At 35.0% G+C, this 20,976-nt stretch overlaps 4 protein-coding genes across 4 annotated transcripts; 3 read left to right on the plus strand and 1 right to left on the minus strand.

Moving 5' to 3' along the window:
• The first annotated feature begins 5,117 nt into the window (after positions 1–5,117).
• LOC7454739 (ACT domain-containing protein ACR4) lies at positions 5,118–7,625 on the plus strand. Its single transcript, XM_002321685.4, has 7 exons — positions 5,118–5,448; positions 5,540–5,585; positions 5,735–5,849; positions 5,937–6,004; positions 6,170–6,754; positions 6,853–6,957; positions 7,038–7,625. The coding sequence occupies exons 1-7, from the start codon at positions 5,390–5,392 to the stop codon at positions 7,362–7,364; spliced, it is 1,305 nt and encodes a 434-aa protein (XP_002321721.2). The 5' UTR covers positions 5,118–5,389; the 3' UTR covers positions 7,365–7,625.
• Positions 7,626–8,057: 432 nt separating this feature from the next.
• LOC7456341 (SWI/SNF complex subunit SWI3A) lies at positions 8,058–11,833 on the minus strand. Its single transcript, XM_002322243.4, has 7 exons — positions 11,635–11,833; positions 10,974–11,518; positions 9,763–10,257; positions 9,424–9,593; positions 9,269–9,318; positions 8,600–8,763; positions 8,058–8,487 (listed from the first exon to the last, which is right to left on the minus strand). Exons 1-7 carry the CDS (start codon positions 11,735–11,737, stop codon positions 8,290–8,292), a joined length of 1,725 nt encoding a protein of 574 aa, XP_002322279.4. The 5' UTR covers positions 11,738–11,833; the 3' UTR covers positions 8,058–8,289.
• Positions 11,834–13,608: 1,775 nt separating this feature from the next.
• On the plus strand, positions 13,609–14,722 carry LOC7454740 (chitinase 2). The gene has a single exon (XM_002321686.4). The coding sequence runs from the start codon at positions 13,616–13,618 to the stop codon at positions 14,537–14,539; it is 924 nt and encodes a 307-aa protein (XP_002321722.4). The 5' UTR covers positions 13,609–13,615; the 3' UTR covers positions 14,540–14,722.
• A 784-nt stretch (positions 14,723–15,506) lies between these two features.
• Positions 15,507–17,073, plus strand: LOC7456618 (chitinase 2). The gene is made up of 2 exons (XM_024586133.2): positions 15,507–15,669; positions 15,904–17,073. Exons 1-2 carry the CDS (start codon positions 15,606–15,608, stop codon positions 16,737–16,739), a joined length of 900 nt encoding a protein of 299 aa, XP_024441901.2. The 5' UTR covers positions 15,507–15,605; the 3' UTR covers positions 16,740–17,073.
• The last annotated feature ends 3,903 nt before the right edge of the window (positions 17,074–20,976 follow it).

Below are 20,976 nucleotides of genomic sequence, written 5' to 3' on the forward strand. Positions count from 1 at the left end.
AATTCCAGCCCCAGATCTGAAATTATAACTATAGTTTTTTTTGTCTCTGTTTTTTTTGGTAAATTATAATAACCCCTGATGTATTATAAATGAAATTGTAACTATAGTTTTGAAAACCGGTTCGGCCCGGCGGGTCGATCCGGGACCCGGGGATAAAACCAGGCTGGGTTGAAAAAAAATAGGAAAAGAAAAAATTCGATGTGACCCGGCTGACCTGGCGACCCTAATGACCCGGAAAAACCCGGTTGTAACCCGTTGACTTTTGTTGTTTTTTACTAAGAGCGTGTTTGGCAGTGTAGTTGCGGGTGCTTTTCAAATAACTTTTCGTGCCAAAATGCATGCCAATGATATTTTTTCATTTTTTAAAAATCATTTTTGACATTAGCACATCAAAACGATCCAAAACATACAAACCATATTAAATTTTAGTAAAAAAAAATTCAAAATTTTTGGGAACGCAGCCGCAGCCGCGTTCCCTAAAAAGACATCGTTTTGATTTTAAAAAAAAATTGACCCGAGCGACTCGGTGACCCGGTCAAAACCCGAAATCCGGGCCTTATACCGGACCGGATCTAAAAACTATGAGTATAATTATCATCAAAGAGTTTTAAAATACTACAAAAATCCCCTTTCATATCTCCAAAACGCCTTTAATTTTACGAAAATTGTTCAGAAATATTCAGGTTATGTTTTAAAACAAGAGAAGGCTTAGGGGTTTTTATAATACCTTCAAACTTCAGGAGTCACTATAATTTTATGATAATTTAGAAGGTTTTTATATAATTTTATCAAAATACCACTACATATGATTCGGAAACGATCACTGCCATGCCTACCATTCTCTTTTCAATTTGATTTCAACTAGTGACTGCGAAACAGTCAACGTGGCAAGAATCTGCACTAGCAGTTGCATGGTCTAGTACGTACGGACAAACCATCATTTTCGATCAAGAGAGGCCTCTGCAATTCTCTTTAGTTTTGTTACTGATCAATAGCTGATTGAAATGAAGCTTTTATCACCATGTTTCGTTCCGTGAAATGTGTTGTCTCCTTCCCAAGCCATCCACCCTCTTTCTACTCGTCAGTCATCTTTTCTATATTCATCAGTCAATATATTATATATATATATTTAGTAGCATGTGAATCCACCTTTTGAGAATATAGAGAGTGTGACTCATTGTTTTTTTTATTTTTAATTATGAGTATTCGGACTAATTTAAACCTATCTTAATTAATTCTTCAAGATCAAAAAGTTAATGATTATGTAAGTTTTCAGTGATTCTAAGATTTACAACACTCAAATTAAAAAGCAAATTCAAAACTTAAACAGTTGAGTTACACCGCTTAGAGCTAGTTAGTGTGACTTAATTTTAGTTTGTCTAAACTTAGAAAATCCCAAATTAATTCTTCAATTCTCACCTTCATTTTAAAAATCTTGAGTAATCGAGTCAACACATCAACCTGTCAGTGTTTATCAGGTGGTTGGATCGAGTTTTAAAATGGTGTTTTAAGCGGAGTGGCATGAAATCTGCGGCAACTTCTCACCTCCAGAAACGCGAATTCTTAAATGCTACAATGCATGAAGGTGTGCTGTTCGTATAGAGATATCTATGAAGCATGAAACTTCAACAAACGCACCTCCATTTTTGGCTGCAACATTCAATGTTTGACAAATAACTGTGAGAGTTGAATACACCAACTACCAAAATGGGAAATCACGAACCATCCTTTTTGGTCCACGTCACTTGTCTGGCTGTCCTGTTATTCATGGAGTCCATTTTGATGGTTGGAGCTGGCGTTTAAGAAGGGCACTAGATTTGGTTTAATGCTTGAATCTAAAAGCTTTAATGAGTTCTGATCAGGGACTTGGGTGGTTTGTGGTGGAAGGCAACGATTGGGTGTTTGGGATGACATTAGAGTTAATTTCTGAAATATTTATTACTTGAAAATATATCAAAATAATAATATTTTATGTGTCCGTTAAGCTTTAGTCGGTATTAGGTGCAGGTTAAATATGATTTTTATTGCATGTTTTGTATGCATTATGACAATCTTTCTCGTAATTGAAATATGTGGTGACAAGTTCTTATCCTGTCCCATTTTTACAAGACCTGTTTTTCCTGCTCGATATCTTCAAGAAGGCCACAGCACAGCGTGGCTTTACTTTCTTAGAAATTAAGAATTGATGTACAGAGTAATTGAGCAAACAATACCATAAAGTTTTGCCTTGGCCCATCGCTACCTTCCCCGACATGCTAGAGTGAGCTGTGATCACCTAACTCCAGCTGGGTTTCGCAGAAAAATAGGAGAAGTTAACTCAGTGTCTCGGTTAAAATCTAAAATGATCTCCCGACTATCTTTTGATTTTTTTTTCAGAACCGAGTTCTGATTTTAATTTTTTTGTGAAAATACTAGATTAACTCGTTTAATCCTTGACACGATTGCTGTTTTGGGTTATCCTGCATCAGATTTACAACAATGATTTTTCCTCGAGATTTTCATTTTGCTTCAAAAAATCTCAGTCCAGATATTCTTAGGCATCGGTGCCTTGAAGTTTGTTGCCGTATAACTTCATCTCAGCAGGAGCTGATCAAGTGATAAGGATTGGCAACCTGATGAAATGAATGCCAAATCTACAACAATGTCACGTAGCTCTGATTTTGCAAATGGTTAATTGGAAGGAATATTTATTGTTCAAACGACTTTACTCGCGGAGGCTATGTGTTTGATTATTAGCCTCGGGCTATATTATGTCCATGCTTGGAGTTTAATGGTGGATTTTCGGCGCTGGTCTACACAGCAGAAAGCAGGACATTACAATAACAATTACACACAAAAGAAAAGGGCAAAGATGTTTTCTATTTTGTCATCGATCTTTTTTCTCTTTGAATTGATCATTTAATTGCCAAAATAGTACTCCATTGTTCCTGATTTGTTAAAAAATACCCGAATTAAAAGACATAGACTTAAAGTAAAACCCGTGAGGCAAATAGATGGTAATTTCAAAATTATCATGAAATGTTTACATTGATACACAGCTTCATATTTTTTATTTTTCAGTTCTTGATTTGAAAGAGAAAGAAGAGCGAGTTTGCTGGATTATAGTGTAAGAGAGAGAAAACATCAGCATTGATTTCAATCATAAAAAGATTAATTTTAGTATCAACGAGTTTTATTTAATTAGAAGAGCTTCACATGGGTGTTTTTTGTCCTTCCCCTTACCTCGAATGGTAAATTTTATCATAGGAAGGTTTTTTTTTTTATTTCGATTTGATTTTGAGATTTTGAACAAATTTTTGGGTTATTTAATATTATAGAAGGGATTATCAAGATGTCTAGAGTGTTTTCTAGGTATTTTAGGTAAAATAATAGGTTGAAAATCAAATTTTTAGGCAAAAAAAAAAACTACGACGCTGTCTTTCGGCAATCCTTTGGTCACTGGAACACGAGTCTTTTTTAATTGAATATTTGTATTCTCAATTTCATACTTCAACATCGAATTAATTGGGAATTGGATATCATAATTTGTTTTGGTTTGTTTTATTATAGAATTATTACGGTCTCATGACATAAGTCGCAAATTTAATTGATTAAATCGAGTTTATTCAAGTCAATCTAATATGTTGTTAGCTTAATATTTTTATATATAAAAAAAATCTTTCAATGCGTGTCAAACCTAGAAATCATAAATTATTTTTCTCTTATAGAACACATTAATGATGTTTGAGTAATTTTTTGTGTTTACAAAAAGATTAATCCAACTCGCATGTTTTTTCTTTTGCGTGTTTGTTTTATTGTTATCCAATTTAGTAAAAAATCAATTCAAAAAAATAAAGTTATTAAATATAACTGGATTCATTATATATTTTAATACGCATTTATTTTTTAATTTTTCAATTTAGTTATTAGTAATCGCTTATATTATTTTTTTTCTTTTATTATTACAAATTATTGTTGATTTATTTAATTAAATATATGAATAAAGATTTTTATTTGCAATTTGTTTTTTTTTTTTTTTGGGTTTCAGAAAACATGTAAACGCATGAACATTCTTTTTCTTTTTTGCATTGAAAAAAACTTTTAGGCCGTCCACGTCAAAGCGCATGTTGTTCAAAACCCTTCTTCCATGATCATACACCCCACAGTTAAGGAATCTTGATCACCAGAAAAGTCTTTAGAGATAGTCGAGGGACAAATTTGAAACCCACAAAGTCAAAAGGCTGCAGCACTGCAAGAAGATCAAGTCTCGATCGACAGATCTAGTGGTGTCGGTCACCCTCAATCTTGGATTCCACGGCCGATGCTGCCAAATTTCAAATCTCGTTCAAACAATGTTTCTGGGGAATGCCCTCGCCTGTTCTGTTAGAATCCATTGGAGAAATGCTTGCTTACTTCTTCCATCTACACCACTTTGAACTTTCGTAGCCCTCCAAATCCACTCATATTCACTTCACAAACTAAAAACCCAACAACAATTTTCAATATTCCACACGTTTCCCACTTTCAATCTAACAATAAAACACGCTAGAAATCTCCACAAAATCACACTGAAAGAATCTCTTATTTCTCTTCTCATCCCAGCTAAAACTCTCAATTATGCTTCTCACGATTACTAAATCCAATAAATTAATTAAATTCCTCAATTATATTTTTTAAATTTAAAGAATTTTCACTTAAAAAATATATTAAAAATTAATATAAATTATATTTTAAAATCTTATCTAATAATTTAAGTTTTTGAATTAAATTAATTATTTAATGGTTATGGTTTTTTAGTTCAATGACGAAGTATTAATATTAATATTGTAAGGGTTTATTAGACATTAAATGAAATATAATAAATATAATTCAATATTTTTTTGTTAGCTAAGAGGCAGCAACTCAGCATGAGAATGCAAATCAGCATGAGAATGTAAATTTTTATAGACATAAATTTTAAGATGTGTAAATAAAGAGAAAACTAAAGGATAGTTTTTGTAATTATCCCTTATTTTAATGGAGAATAAATCAACTTTAAGTTGTTAAATCTGTCACGAGGCAACATTTCAAGAATGCTAAGCTACCTATGTCCTAAAGTCCAATAATGGTACGGCTATAGAATCCGAGAACAAGACGCTCTTTGGAATCTAAGAAATTTCTTCTCTTCTCTTTTTTTTTTTTTTCATTTTCCATTTTTGATGGATGTGGAATCTTTACTTATTTTATAGGTAACCAACCTTGACTGTTTTTACATGTAACCAACTAGTTTGTTTGTCGTTGGTATTCTTCGAGGTTTCTGTCTATAAATGGCTACAACACTCCACTCTGTTTCTCACTTTGGATTTAGGCCACTGTGAGAGTTTTGGTGGGTTGATCTTTAATTTCTACTGAAGATCAAAGAAACCCAGAAATGGATTACCATGATGATGATGCATATGCTAAACTTTTAAGGAGAGTGAACTCTCCAAGGTATTTCATCTCTCTCCCAAGTCCCACTTGACACTTGTTCATTTGTGGGAGAAAGTATAGTCCTTACCTGACACCTACTTTGTGGTTGCAGAGTTGTGGTTGACAATGATGCCTGTGAGCATGCAACAGTCATTCAGGTAAATCACCTTGGAACTTTCATGTTGTAAGGATGTAGGATTGTCTGATGGTGAGGTTTATCCATCTAGAATTTTGTTTTTGTTTTTGTTTTTTGTTATCCAGTTGTTTCTTTTTCATACTTTTTAATTTGTTTTTTTTTCTTGTTTAGGTGGATACTGTCAAAAGGCAAGGTGCTCTACTTGAAGTTGTTCAAGTTCTCACAGACCTAAACCTTGTAATGACAAAAGCATACATGTCTTCTGATGGAGTGTGGTTCATGAACGGTATAATTAATTGAAAACCTTCTTAAAGAAATGAAGAAATTTAATCCTCTTTGCTCCCTTAATTTGACTGTTTATTTCAATTTTCAGTGTTTTATGTGACTGATGACCATGGAAACAAAATCAGAGATGAAGACATCGTCAATTGCATAGAGAAGGTATTCAATTTTTTGCTTCTTCTCTATTCACCATGCAATCAAATTGGTTTTGAAAATTACCAAATTATTTCGGTTTTCTTTGGCTCGGTTTTTCACTACTAAGTTCTCAATTTGGCCGGTTTTGTATGAGAATAATCTTTACAACTATTTTGCTTGATTTTGCAGGCTCTTGAGACTGATGCTTGCATGGTTAAGTCAACGGGGAAGATGCTGCCTTCTAAAGAGCACACATTAATAGAACTGACCGGCACTGACCGGCCTGGTTTGTTGTCAGAAGTATGTGCCGTGCTGACCGACCTGAGGTGCAATGTTGTCAATGCGGAGATTTGGGCACACAATGGTAGAGCAGCAGCAGTCATTCACATTGCAGACCAGTCAACTGGAACTGCAATCGAAGACCCAAGGAAGCTTTCCTTGATAAAGGAACTTCTTTATAATGTCCTAAAAGGTCATGGCGATTTTAGGACACCAATAGTTTCCATTTCTTCCCCTGGGGAAATACATATAGGGAGAAGGTTGCACCAGATGATGTTTGCTGCTAGGGACTTTGAAAGGCCTGGCAGCGAGAACGACAACAGTGTAAGGCCCTACGTGACTGTGTTCGACTGTCCTGATAGAGATTACACTGTTGTTACAGCAACATCCATCGACCGGCCAAAGTTAGTGTTTGATACCGTGTGCACTCTAACAGACATGCAGTATCTGGTGTTCCATGGCACAGTCATCACAGATAGCAAGAAAGCTTATCAGGTATCTACTCTCTGCCTATTAGTGGACTTCTTTAGTGCCTAAGCGTGAGGGTTTTGTGTAAAACTGAATCTTGACAACAGTTAATTATATGATTGCAGGAATACTATATCAGACATGTGGATGGATTCCCTACAAGCTCAGAAGCTGAGCGACAACGTGTCATAGAATGTATTCAGGCAGCCATTGAAAGGCGAGCATCAGAGGTATTGCTCTACCTCCTGTTGTGAGTTCTATTTTCCCAGTCCATGTAGCACATTTTCACAGGTTGTTTGATATCTTGCAGGGTCTACCACTAGAGCTATTCACAGATGACCATTTTGGACTTCTCTCTTATATTACAAGGATACTTCGTGAAAACGGTTTGTGGCCCAAAAGTGCAGAAATCTCGACAAGGAATGGGAAAGCAAAACATAGTTATATTGTCACAGATGTGTCTGGTAACCCTGTTGACCCCAAAACTATCCTTCTGATTCACCAGCAAATGGGACAAACCGTGTTACAGGTGAAGGGGAATTTGAGCATGCCACCGAAATTTCGGGAGACACCAAGAAGTTTCCTCTTTGGGGCCCTTTTCAGATGCCCAAGTTTCCAGAATTTTGGACTCAACTAAATCCCACTCGTGATATGCTTATCGTTTGTTAACGTTGCAAAAACGACAGAACAAACTGTTCGACTCCAGTTCAGTGGGACCATAAGTGACTTGAAGCAATAGAACACAGCAAAATACACTTGAAAGCTTATTGTTATTTTTCATGGTTTGTGTACAGCTAGTGTACAGATTGAAATTGGTTTGTAATTGTGAGAGAAAATGACTACAGAAGGAAGATCTTTTCTGAAAAGAGGCAAGTATGTTTTTGCCATGGTTTTTTTTCTCACAGCACTAGCTCAATCGACATCTTGCTAGCTTCAACTCGTTTGAACAAGAATCATGCCTTCATATTCTATGAACTGTTTCCCTAAGCTGCACCAAGGTAGGGCTCTGTTGCCCTGTTAAAGTGCATCTATTGAACAGACTTTAATATCCCATTCCTCGATTCCTTCTTCTAAGCTCCAACAGGATTTTCTCCTCTTTCTTTTCAGGATAAAGGAACGCCTCCCACATAGCTACCAACCTTGAAACAATTGACGCTAGTAATGGGAACTAGATTTTTCAAATAAAACTCGATCATTATACAGGTTAAGAAATCCCCTAAGCTGCCATGATCATGCTTCCTCATCCAACCCATCTCAAGGATTCTTGCAATATCAATAAGACAATTTGACGCTGATAACAAATAGTGCACAACGAGATAACCCGGCAGGATGCAAATAAAATGTGTTCTAAACTAAACTGAACTATTAGCATTCCAAAAGGCTACATGCAATCAGTGACAAGCAAGTTTATGTTCAGCTGCCCCAATTGCAAATTCAATTACAGTTAGCTAAAAGAAGTGATCGCTAAATACATTGGAAATCTAAGGTGTAAACTGGAACAGGTGAAGCTTAAATCATGTGCATTCTGCCACTTTTTTATGCTAAATTGATCTACAACTCCTTCAAACTACATTTGACATGTGAAATTTTATGGGAGCATGATCCCTTGATTTAGATATGCCTGCACGAATTGCCCTTTGCAAGACATCAATCCGCTCCTCGGTCAAGGACTCTGTTAGTTCATCTAATTCAGCGTATTCCTTCTCCATTATCAGCTCCAGATCATCAAAGTGCTTGATTTTGTGGTGCAGTTTCTTCAACTAATGTTGCATTCATTTAATAAAAGAATATTAAGAGCTGCATCCTCTAAACTGGAAATTTCTTCAGTATAAAATGTATAGAATGGATACAGAGATAGACAACCTGACCTACCTGTGTCTCAACTATGGTTGCCATTAAATTCTCAACTTCTCGGTCTTCCTGATCTGCCAGTAATTTAGCATGAGCAGCAGCTGCCCCAAGAGTTGTTGCAACAGCAGCTCTAAGACGCAAAGATAGAGGAATGTCATTCTGCCATGCAGATGCCTCCTCGTTTACTGTCGAAGATAGACATGTGAAGAGACCAAAGGATTGGTAAATATATATTCACTATATAAACAATAGGAGAAAGCTGGCCAACATAAAGAAGTTAGTGATTTGGTTGATGTGGATTATTAGCAAGTTGCATATAGGGTCTAGTGCAAGCTAAACTATTAGCAGTCTAGAATGCCATACTTTGTGATATGGTTGATGTGGATTACTCGCAAGTTACACGTAGGGTCTATTGCAAGCTAAACTATTAGCAGACTAGAATGCCATACTATCATGCATGTAGCAAAGTGGATATGCCCCCACCTCTCCCCATAAAAACACATGAGAACATTCACAAGAAAAATGGCAATGTACCTAAACAAGCATGTTGAGCAAATGAAACTGAAATCAACAAGTGAACAAAACATAAAGAAGCATATGATAACATTAAGAACAGGCAGAAACCCCTCCAACAAAGTTCTTTGGATATCATCCAGTCGATTTTTTGCACAGTTGCATTGTATCAATTACCTGACTGAGTGGGTGTTTGCTTCACCTCTGAGGCATCAACCTCGTCAACTCTAAAACAGAAAAATGAACAGAAAACTTTAACATGTATCAATAAGGCAGGGGCAAAACAATAATCACAGGAACAGCAGAGGATAAAAATCACATAAATAAACAACCTCTTAGACTTGGAATGGAAGGAGGGAGAAGAAAACCCATTAGATGGAAAATCCTCCTCACCATCAAATATCTCTCTTGGACATGCAGTTTCATCACAAAGTGCTGCAACAGCAGCCTCAGCTGCAGCAGCTGTGATATCTGGGCCAACCATGGTTGAGATGAGAGCTACCTAATGAAAAAAATCACCAATTGCATGGTAAAACATAAGCTAAGATGAAAAACACTACAATTGAAACATATCCTAATTAACAAAATCAGATAAACCTATTGAAGGTGTGTCAACAAGAAAGTCTGGTAAGAAGTTAAAAGTAGTAGGATTTTGTAGCGGTGAATTCTACCTGTTTCATCAGAGAGCCACCAGCATCTGAAACAGAAGTGATGCGTCTTCTTTTCAAAAGGGGGCCATCATCCATGACATCTCCCTTCTCCTCATTTGCATTCATCTGCTCATGCAATTGATCTTCATGTTTGGTGTCATCTTGATGCTCAGATGGAGCTGCAGGAACTTGTTTTGAGTTGTTTGTGCTCCCAATCTGTCCACTAGAATTGCCCTTTCCATATGTAGAACTCAATATAAGATCCCCAAATGGCAGCTCAATGAGCTTAGAAATACAATCAAGTTTAGTCTTGGTTTTAACATTTTGAGCAACCAGGTCCCAGTCATTCCCATGCCTCGAAACAGATTCTAAAAGACGCAAAGTCTCCTCCTCAGTCCACACAGCTGCATTGCTACCATTGTTTTCAGCACTATCCTTAAGCTTGAAATCATCCTTAGACTTGTTCTCGCCATAAGTTCCATCATTAAAGCATTTTTGACAGATTAAGTAATCACCCTGCAAATTCAACCGTTAGAACAAGAAAATAAAATCAGCACTCCCACAGAAGGAAATAGAGAGAGATCATTCCCAAATATAAAAATAGCAAAAATGGATAGGGTTGCACAGAAGCACTGGTTGGTAAATGCCTAATTGAAGTGAATGATTCCAGATATTTAAGAAGAGAATTATCTGCAGTCTCACAACGCATCTAACAAATCCACAATGCCGCAAAGTTCATATCACCTAACTTAATGGCAGGGACAAGAGAACAGGCTGTGTTAAGTCCAAAAATGCACCACTCCGTCAGGGTAAATAAAGCTGCTTTCTAGGTGACCAAGATTATCTCCTAGCATACCTAAACACAGTTGTTTAGCCACTCTTTTCTTTAACCAGCCTAGACACAGAACACCGGACAATTCAGAAAGGTAAAATCTACTGAGTCGATGGTCTGAAGTCCTAACCTAGCATATATTCTCAAAATTACAGTCACATTACAATATGAAAAACAGTCAACGCACCAAACCAACCACTATATCTTAACAAATTGAACAACACAAATGAACCTACAATCGAATGATGAACCGAAATATTCCATGGCAAAAAAGTGCACAAGCAAAATTTTAGCATACAATGTGATAATGAATTCACAACTAAGACTCCAAAAGATAACCGAACGCAATAAACCAACATAAAATCAAATGCCACTGCAATCAAACCCGAATTTCAATTACCTTACTATACTCGTATTGGCCGGAATCACAACTTCCACCACAATTTCCACAAACAACCTCTTTCTTCTTCCCGACTAACTCGCCAAAAACATCCGAATAGGACGCCAAAGGCGGCAACTTCAACCCAGTCCCACTCCCACCACCACCACTACCCTCTGCGCTACTTTGCACCGACCCCACCGAAATTGGTTTCAACTTATCAGGCATCTCCACAATCCGAACTCCGTTCGGAGCCCCATCTTCAACCCGAACATCAACATTACCCGAACCCGAACCAATTTCCTCATTCTTTTCACAACTAAAATTAATCAATCCCCAATTATTCAAAAACAGAAAAACTTTATTCAACAAACTAACGTCACCAACCAGTGACTTTCGAATCTCCGTGAATGTTAACCTTCTAGAAGGATCTTCACGGTACTTGTTGATTATAAAGTCTCTGTATTCTTTGTAGATTTTTGGAGTTCTCGTTATTGAGCTCCCATCGAAGAATTCTCTTAAAGCGACTCTCTCTGTCTCGTGAATATCATGCCATGAAAACCAACCTGAGAAAAATACAAAGAAAAGAAAAGAAGATTTTGTAGATTTTCTGGGAAAGTTTTTTTTTACGGGAAACAAACAGAGAGTTAGGGTTTTGTAACACAGAGAAGAGACGACTTACTGGAATAGCTGGGGATGGTGTAGAGGTCGAGCTCTGGTTCGTTTGGTCGGATCGGGTTTAGATTCGGGTCGGAGTGTGTTGTTGGCTCCATAATTTTGGACATGAGTGGTTTTGTGTTTGGTTTTTATAAATTTGTGAGATTTTTAATTTCGGGAGATTGGGATTTGGGTGTTTCGGTGACAGGAGGTGGTGGTTGGTTGCGTAACTGACCAGTAGGGGTTCGAAAAGTGGAGGATTAATGAAGAGTTCTTTTGGAAAAACCTCAGTTGTGCAATGGATCTCGATCTAGGATCCAAACTTCCTAAAACTTTTCAATTGAGACCTTTTATATAAATTCATTTAATAAATAAATCAATAAACAAGATGGAAAATTCTTATAAATTCTATGACGGTGAAGTTGTGACTTCTGGTTATTTATAGCATAGTTTTTAAATAAGTGATTGAATTATTATCACTTTTTAGCAGGTTTGATGTCATTTCCTATCTCTTTTATACATTATATTCAGTAATTATAGATTTGTGCCCTATGAAATTTCTCATAAATTCATGTCCTGGAGAGAAATGCCGAGTCCTGTCGGGTTGGGCCCTGTTGACAAAGGCCTGTCAAGTCGGGTTGGGCCCTGTTGAGAAAGGCCTGTCAAGTCGGGTTGGGCCCTGTTGAGAAAGGCCTGTCAAGTCGGGTTGGGCCGTGATGAGATTTTTTATTTACATCGCCCGGTCAAAGAATAATTAATCTTGAAATAATTCAATCATAGGCAAATAGTTTCTCAACAAATTTTGAGATCGAAATCATGTCCCTGTTTTTTGGAGTAGCGTGTTTTATTAAAATTTGAATATTTTTTGTTTAATTTTTTTTTAAAAAATAATTTTAATGTGCTAATATAAAAAAATAATTTTAAAAAAATATTATTTTAATATATTTTTAAATAGAAAATATTTAAAAAAATAATTACCACCTCTTCTAAACATTTCTAAATGTATTCATGGAGCTCCGAAGTTGAAGCATTTTTATAATTGCATTGACGTGGCCTTTTGCTAATCATGAGATTTTAATACGTGTATTTTAATGGATGATATAAAACATTAATACAAGAGCAATGTAAATGTATAATGAAATTTTATATTTCAAGAATAACATTAAACTGCAAAATGAACCACCTTTATTTAAGGGCTACTAGAAGCTTACATGGTCATTAATTTAAGGACCGTGAGATTAATCCAAGTACACGCAAACTGGCTCGAATACTCACATTAATAAAAAAAAATTAATTTTATTACTAAATAACTATATTTTAGTACATCCTAGATATTGAAAGAAGATGTCGAAGTAATAGGTGTGTTTTATAATATCAAGAAATTTATTATTTGAATATTATAAAAAGATTATGTGTGTGTTTAATATAATAAATTATAAAAAACATAAACAAATAAATTATAAAATGTATAAAATAAGCTATGAGCTGTGATCATACTAAAATAAAAAATTAATATTATTTGTAAAAATAAAATATAGATAAACATGTAAGTATTTTATAATCATAGACAACAAATTAATAACTATGTTATTTAATAGTAATATAGGTATAATAAAACGTGGAGTGGAGAAAATGACGAAGATAAGGAATCATTTTGAAAGTCAATCATAATCATGCGAAAATAAGAATAAATATCCAAAAAAGTTTGAAGGATTTAGATAATAGAAAAAAAAATATTTTTTAGTTTCAAACAAGCGCGGTCGTCGCAATATCCTTCCCAATAAAACAAAATAACTTGTTCCCCTTCATTTACAAGATGGTAGAAAAATATGTTGTCTTTCAATATTACATGATGAATCAAGAAGAAATTATCTGCCATCTGAAAATTTCAATACTATCCAGCTTTGTTGAATTCATTGCCAGCTTGACAGTACTGTGTGTGTATATATATAGACAACGTCGAGCATGCACCCAGCAAAACACACATCTTGATCAGCAAACAAGAAATGGAGTTTTCAATATTGTTGCTCATCACCACCCTTGTTGTTCTCCAAGCTATTTTCCCCTCTCATGCATCAATCCAAGCAGCCCCTGCAAACTCAAACCTCTTCCGTGAATACATTGGAGCCGAGTCCAATAATGTCAGATTCACCGACGTTCCTATCAGCCCAGATGTTGAATTCCATTTCATCCTTTCTTTTGCCATAGACCATGACACCTCGAATTCTCCTTCGTCCACCAATGGAAAATTCAACATCTTTTGGGACTCCGATAATCTAAGCCCTTCTCAGGTTTCTTCTATCAAGAACCGCCATTCCAATGTCAAAGTTGCCTTGAGTCTTGGAGGGGATAGAGTAGAGAATGGCTATGCTTACTTTAATCCTCCCTCGGTTAATTCATGGGTATCTAATGCTGTTTCTTCACTCACACGGATCATTAAGCAGTATAATTTGGATGGGATTGATATTGATTACGAGCACTTTCAAGCTGATCCTGAGACATTTGCAGAGTGCACAGGACAACTCATTGCAGCCCTTAAGAGGAATGGGGTCATCTCATTTGCCTCTATAGCTCCTTTCGATGATGACCAAGTTCAAAACCATTACCTGGCCTTATGGAGGAAATATGGGCATCAAATAGACTACGTCAACTTCCAATTTTATGCATATGATCAGGGTACCTCAGAATCCCAGTTTCTGGATTACTTCAAAACCCAGACTTCTAAATACATTGGTGGTAAAGTCTTGGTGAGCTTTATCAGTGATGGAAGCGGCGGGCTATCTCCATCAGATGGCTTCTTTACAGCCTGCAGTAAGCTTAAGAGTCAGAAGCAACTCCAAGGGATTTTCGTTTGGTCAGCAGATGACTCTAAGGCCGAGGGTTTCCGCTACGAAAAGCAGTCGCAAGCCCTACTAGCAATTCATCACTAGCGTTGTTAATTAGCTTAATTACTATATGTAATGAATTAAACTCCATGGTCATTTACCACTCCATGATTTTCTTCTATGTATGTAATACTAATTACATTTCAGATTCGGTTCTTTTATTAATGTTGATGTAGCTTGTTTGCTCGGTTGAATGCTGGACTGCTTGTTCAGTATTATTTCAGTAGACGTCCGCCAAGCACACGACATTTTGTCTGTGAGGATCGAACTTCTTCCTTTTCTGGCTCAAATATTTGTTCAGCCTGTGGTGCCTCTGAATCTTGGTTGTGGCCTTGTGGTTGTTGGCTTGTGTGTTTATGTAATTAATAACAGAATAGAGTTCTTATATCATTTTCTTCTATGTATGTAATACTAAATATATATTTTAAAAATTAATTTCAAAATATATCAGAATAGAGTTCTTATATCATTTATAACTTTAATATTAGTGTATATTTTTTTATAGTTAATCAATTGATTATACAAAACATTAATTTTGTTCATATATATTTAATTAAGGGACCATCTTCAAAATCACAACAAATATCCGACAGCTGCCAACCTGTAACGATCATCATGGAGTTGACTGTGCCATAATCACAGGTAAGGCACCCATGATCCTTGGAGAATCAGCACTGGTTTCTTGGGTTGTACGGAAGCCGTTTTTGAGGTTTCTAATATTCCAAAAACTAAAAAAGTTGAGCAAAAACAACTCAATTTCTTACAGCTCACACGAACCCAACTTCGATTTAATCAGAAATTTGATTATTCATGTTGAACAAGAAAACAAACAGAATAAATTAAGCAAGATACCTCGACGACAAGAACAGACAGGTGACTGTCAAGATACTTCATGGGCAAGTCTAAGCAACCCCACATTTGATTGGTCGTGTGCATCACCATCTTCCCTAAACGATTCCATCTAATCTTCTTCTTCTTCTTTTTATTTACGGTTATAACAAGAGCCGCTTCCTACCCTGACTGTTGCTACGGCTACATTTTGTCTCAGTTCTTCTATAAATATTCATCACTAATGAACTGAAGATCCACCTTCACAGCACCAAAAACAATAATGGGATTCCGCAAAGCCCTCTTGATCACCAGCATCCTGATCCTTTTCTTCACCACAGGCAATGGTAAGTTTATGCCATAGAAGTTCCTTATAATTCTTTCATGTACAGTAGCGGAGAATAATTGGTTCCGTCAACAGAAGTAGAATGTTTTTAATGTGTCCAGCCGAATTCATGCGAACAGAACTGTTTAATTAGTTGCTGCATTGAATTTTTATTTAATCAGATGTCCTCCATGGATTAGTATCGGTGAAGTTGACTATAAATGTTGCTGACAGTTCTTTTGGTTGTTCCTTGTAGCTGCCAACTCCAAGCTGTTTAGGGAGTACATTGGTGCCATGTCTAGCTCGATCAAGCTCTCTGACGTGCCTGTAAGTTCTAATGTCGAATTCCATTTCATCATTGCATTTGCAATCGACTACACAGGCCTTGAAAATCCATCACCAACCAATGGAAAGTTCAATGCTTTTTGGGCATCCAGCCATGTGACCCCGGAAGAAATTGCATCCGTAAAAGACAAGCATTCTAATGTCAAGGTTGCTGTTAGCTTGGGTGGAGATAGTGTTGGAAGCAAGAAGGCATTTTTCGCACCAAAATCTATAGATTCTTGGGTCCAAAATGCCATATCTTCACTAACCAGTATGATAAAACAATACAACTTGGATGGAATTGACATTGACTATGAGCACTTCAAGTCAGATCCTCATACATTTGCCGAGTGCGTAGGAAGGCTGATAACGACTCTAAAGAAAAGTAGGACCATATCATTTGCTTCAATTGCCCCTTACGATGACGGGGAGGTCCAAAGCCATTACTTGGCCCTGTGGAAAAAATATGGGCATGCAATTGATCATGTAAACTTCCAATTTTATGCCTACGAGAAATCAAGCGTGTCTCAGTTTGTCAAGCATTTTGATGAACAAGCCTCTAATTATGGAGGTGGTCAAATCTTGGCTAGCTTCAGCACTGATGATGAGAGTGAAGGGGGTCTGGATCCTGACGGTGGATTTTTTGAAGCTTGCAAGGAATTACAAGGCAAAGAAAAGTTGGGAGGTATTTTTATTTGGTCTGCTGATAATTCGAAGAAGCATGGATTTGAAGGCGAGAAAAATTCTCAACATCTTCTCGCTGCTTGATTGCGCTGTCATCATCTGTAAATGAAAAATAAAGGAATGTGTGCTGTGTTAATTGTGCAGCTAAAAAGTCCATTGGACGGCTTGATCCAACTGGGCTTGAATAACGTGGATGTACTTGGGGGATATAATTATTGTATTGTATGGCTTCGTCCTCGTTGCGTGCAGACAATCGTCCGATGATATTTTTAGTTTTTCATCGTCAACAAAAATTTGTGCAGAAGTCACGAGAGAAGAAAAAATGTCCATGTCTGCTTTCTTGCTCTTGAATAAGGGATGCATTAATTAAGCATTGATGCATCAACCAGGCATTGTAATAAGTTAATTATAGGTGCCATATGATGAGTTGGGCCTTCGTTCATGTTTTGGAATGTCAACGGGTATTTAAGGGTAGGTTTTTTTTTTATATTCATACCTTATCATCCTTGCTGATAAAAAATTTATATATTTATATTCTATTTATCGGTTTCAGATATCTGAGTATTTATTTTATAATTATTATTTATTATTTAGTAAAAAATAATATATATTAATAAAAAAATCAAAGAAAAAAAAATTCAAAGCATTTTATCCATTCACACGTTCATTTTATAATTTTTCAATATTTTTATCTTGTTGATGACTTTTCCGAAAAACTAAAAATTTAAAAATATATTTTAAACCACTTGCGTGCATTTTGTAATTTTCAATGTTCTTTTGAAAATCAGAATTTAAAATTATATTTTCGACACATTTTAGTTATTAATGTTAGAGAATAATATAAATCATATCCTGAAACCTTACCTAACAGCTTAAGTTATTGGGTTGAGATGGTTCTTTTACATGGTATCAGAGTCTTAATGACTAAGCGGTCATGAGTTCGAATCTCACCATCCCCATTTATTTGATAAAAAAATCAAGCACAAGATAATGTGGACTTGTGCAAGTTTCAAGCCCAAAGGGCTTTCGCTTGAGGGGGTGTGTTAGAGAATAATATAAATCATATCCTGGAACCTTACCTAACAGTTTAAGCTATTGGGTTGAGATGGTTCTTTGACAATTAATACATTGATTTCATACTTTTTAATTGTTTTATTTATCGAATTGAGATTAGCGTTGTTTTTTAGAAAAAAAAAACTAAAATACAAGAAAATCAAAATAAAGAATAGAATAAAGATTAAAATGAAAAACAAGAAAAATAAGGCTTCAACACCTCTAATCTCCCTCGTGTGGTAGCGGTGGATGACACCATCTACACCGAAAGGAAAAACATGGAGTGGTGCACTAGGTGAAGACTTCCGCACGCTAGTTAGACTTTGGTGACTAGCAAAATGACATGTCAACCATAACAATCCTCCTCTTCAATGCGTGGCTTGCATGTGACGTCATTATTGCCATTGTTCTAGCAACTGTTTCAACTTCTTCCAATCCACCTTAGCTAGCTCCTCCGTAAGGTTTATTTCGAATCCCATACATATTTGGAATGATTATTTTGATTTTATGGTTGATTTTAATGTGTATTGATGAGGTTTTTTGTTGAATCATTTTTACTATTGAATTGATATTTATATTTGTATTTTGATTTAATCTCTTGAATTACGCCTTATTATTTTATGTGTTAGTAGTCATGTTATTTTCATCTGAAATATTTGAGTATCAATTATTTTTATTTTTTTTTGTATGAGAGACATATTCACATTATTATTCAAATAACATAAAAAATATTTTCATCATTATGTATGCATATTCACATCTTGATTACAAAATCTATTAAGGGTTTGAGCTCGTGTTAAAAGATCTTTGTAGATCGATATTCCAAAACCCTTTTCAAAAACTTTTTTTAAAAAAATCACGTTAAAAATAAATATTTTATTATTCATTCGTAATATTTCAGATAAATAGACTTATAATGATCTATTACTTTAAATATTGATAAGATGTAACACCTTAATTCTATTTGTTTTTAAGTTTCAAAACATGTTTTCCTTTCAAGATTTTATACATCGAGGCCTAGTAACTATCAATGTCACCTAAGTATCAATCAAGAGTATTGGTTTCCTTTGCAAGTCTTAAACATTCTTGCCACTAAATCTGATCTCAAAGTAAATTAACTTGTCATGTTCACTACTCTGGTATTTAAAACCGGGCATAAAAACATCAATTAGCAAATTGCGAACATTGATACTATAAATAAATGAACATTAATAAATCATTATATATAAGACACAATTGCACAAACAAAGTGTTTAACAACTATTCTTTATAGAATCTAGGCTAGGTTCAACAGGCTCAATATATGCTCATCTAATTATTTACTTGCATGACTTGATAAACTACTATAATGTGCATTTAAATCTAAATATAAATAAAAAAAAATTAGACGCACGGGCTTGGTTTTTACCTTTTTAGTTCATTTAGTAAAAACTAAAGGAACTAAAAGGTAATCAAAGGAAAATTACATATCAAAATGAACTTTTTTTTTATAAAATTCAGAGCGGACATGCGTGTTCTTTGTGTTACACGCTATGGTCTTTAATTTTTGTTTCATAGAACAATTTACAAGGAATTGTTGATTCATTTGTCCATAAAAAGAATGAGAAAAAAAAATCCATGACCAAAATAAAAAAAGAAAAAGTAAAGAATGGCGCTATAATGTAATATAATTACACATCCTGGTCGCAAACATGTTGGACCGTCGCGTACATAACCCAACCAACCCTTTAGTGAGTTGCTATAAATATTACGTTGCGATTGTGTTAAGAAAATGCTTATACTTTTCACCTTTTCTTATCTAGTTATAATTAGTTTTTTTAAGCTTATTAAAAACTTATATCATCATTAATTTTAATATTTAAATAAATCAAAATACATGTAAACTGATCCAAGCATTCATATTAATTATAATATAAAAAACTTAGCTGCTACTTCAGAATAATATCACATCATATTTTCTTTTCAATAACGCTTATTCTTCCATGATTATTCGTTGATCTCCCTGCATGCTCGTGAGATGAATTGAGCCTTCTCAGTTCAAGCTGGCCTTCCCTTTCCCTGTTCTCGACATTCCCAGCACTTAAATTCAAGCATCGTACGTGTCATATTTCTCTGGCCTGTTTAGCTGATACTCGAAAGAGTTCCCCTACGAATGTCTACTCGAATGTATTGCCTGTCTGTGGGGGTTTAGATGGCTTCTTTCATGGCTACTGCTGCCCATGTACGCATGGAGGAGATAATCCATGAAGGAAATATTGTAAGATGGATAGTCAAACCTCAGCCTAGCTAGAATGCATGCTGCATGCCCGGGTCGATCTCTATTTAGACACAATATATTGTTTTGTTAGCTTGTTGTTGGGAAACTACTGTCTTTAATTATCAAATGTAGTTGCTTGAGAGCTCGTAGTGTGAAGAGCAAAGGATTTATCTGTGCATACTCGACAGACTTAACTGGTCTCACGTTGAAAAAGAAAAAGAAAATATTCGACAAACCCCGTGGATCGCCGGTGTTACCACTAGGTGGAGTTCGACCGTCTCAGTACTAAATCATTATTAATAGTTTTTTATTTAAAAAATTATGTATATGATTATAATTTTTAAAGAGCTAGTTAAAATGATTTTTTAGTTATTTAACTATAAAACAAGTAGCATGAATGTGAATGCTATAAAATATTATTTTGGGTAGTATTTTATATCATGATAGCGGTTTTTTTAAATAATAAAATAATATTTTTATATTTTTAATATTAATGCATCAAAACAATTTGAAAATAAAAATAAAAAAATTTAAAATAAAAAAAATTTAATTTTTTTTAAAAAACATAATAACATGGCAAAAACAAATCCTCTTCAAGTTCCAATCATCAAATAAAAAACAAACAACTATCCAACTCAAGTTCTCGTACCAATATTTTTTTTATATATATATATAAACACCATAACCGATTAATTAACATATATATTAAATAACTGTCTACGAGCAACGACTTGCATTATCCTGTAATTATGATGTCTAATGATTTTTTTTAAAAAATCTAAATCACAGGTGACCCATATCAAAATGATCAGCACACAAGGACAAATCATGCCTAGACAGCTACAAATTCGTTATTGGTGGGAATCCAAACATAAATCCATTTTCAAGTTCCAATCATCAAATCAAAATGCAAACCAAGAGCACCACCCCCTCCAACCACCAGTAAAAATACAAGGAATAATTATAAGTAAGTGTACTAATATGTTTTTTAAAATATATTAAAATAATATT

Source organism: Populus trichocarpa, chromosome 15 (genome assembly GCF_000002775.5).
Source record: "Populus trichocarpa isolate Nisqually-1 chromosome 15, P.trichocarpa_v4.1, whole genome shotgun sequence".
NCBI classification, from domain to species: Eukaryota; Viridiplantae; Streptophyta; class Magnoliopsida; order Malpighiales; family Salicaceae; genus Populus; species Populus trichocarpa.

What these genes read in the sequence shown, in the direction of transcription:
- LOC7456618 (XM_024586133.2), top strand. Translation starts at nt 15,606, where the DNA reads ATGGGATTCCGCAAAGCCCTCTTGATCACCAGCATCCTGATCCTTTTC. An exon ending in TTTCTTCACCACAGGCAATG is followed by an intron (nt 15,670 to 15,903) that starts GTAAGTTTATGC and finishes TGTTCCTTGTAG; the next exon opens with CTGCCAACTCCAAGCTGTTT.
- LOC7454739 (XM_002321685.4), top strand. Translation starts at nt 5,390, where the DNA reads ATGGATTACCATGATGATGATGCATATGCTAAACTTTTAAGGAGAGTG. An exon ending in AGCATGCAACAGTCATTCAG is followed by an intron (nt 5,586 to 5,734) that starts GTAAATCACCTT and finishes TTTCTTGTTTAG; the next exon opens with GTGGATACTGTCAAAAGGCA. An exon ending in TCGTCAATTGCATAGAGAAG is followed by an intron (nt 6,005 to 6,169) that starts GTATTCAATTTT and finishes TTGATTTTGCAG; the next exon opens with GCTCTTGAGACTGATGCTTG.
- LOC7456341 (XM_002322243.4), bottom strand. Translation starts at nt 11,737, where the DNA reads ATGTCCAAAATTATGGAGCCAACAACACACTCCGACCCGAATCTAAAC. An exon ending in CACCATCCCCAGCTATTCCA is followed by an intron (nt 11,519 to 11,634) that starts GTAAGTCGTCTC and finishes TATTTTTCTCAG; the next exon opens with GTTGGTTTTCATGGCATGAT. An exon ending in GCAAACACCCACTCAGTCAG is followed by an intron (nt 8,764 to 9,268) that starts GTAATTGATACA and finishes TATCTTCGACAG; the next exon opens with TAAACGAGGAGGCATCTGCA.
- LOC7454740 (XM_002321686.4), top strand. Translation starts at nt 13,616, where the DNA reads ATGGAGTTTTCAATATTGTTGCTCATCACCACCCTTGTTGTTCTCCAA.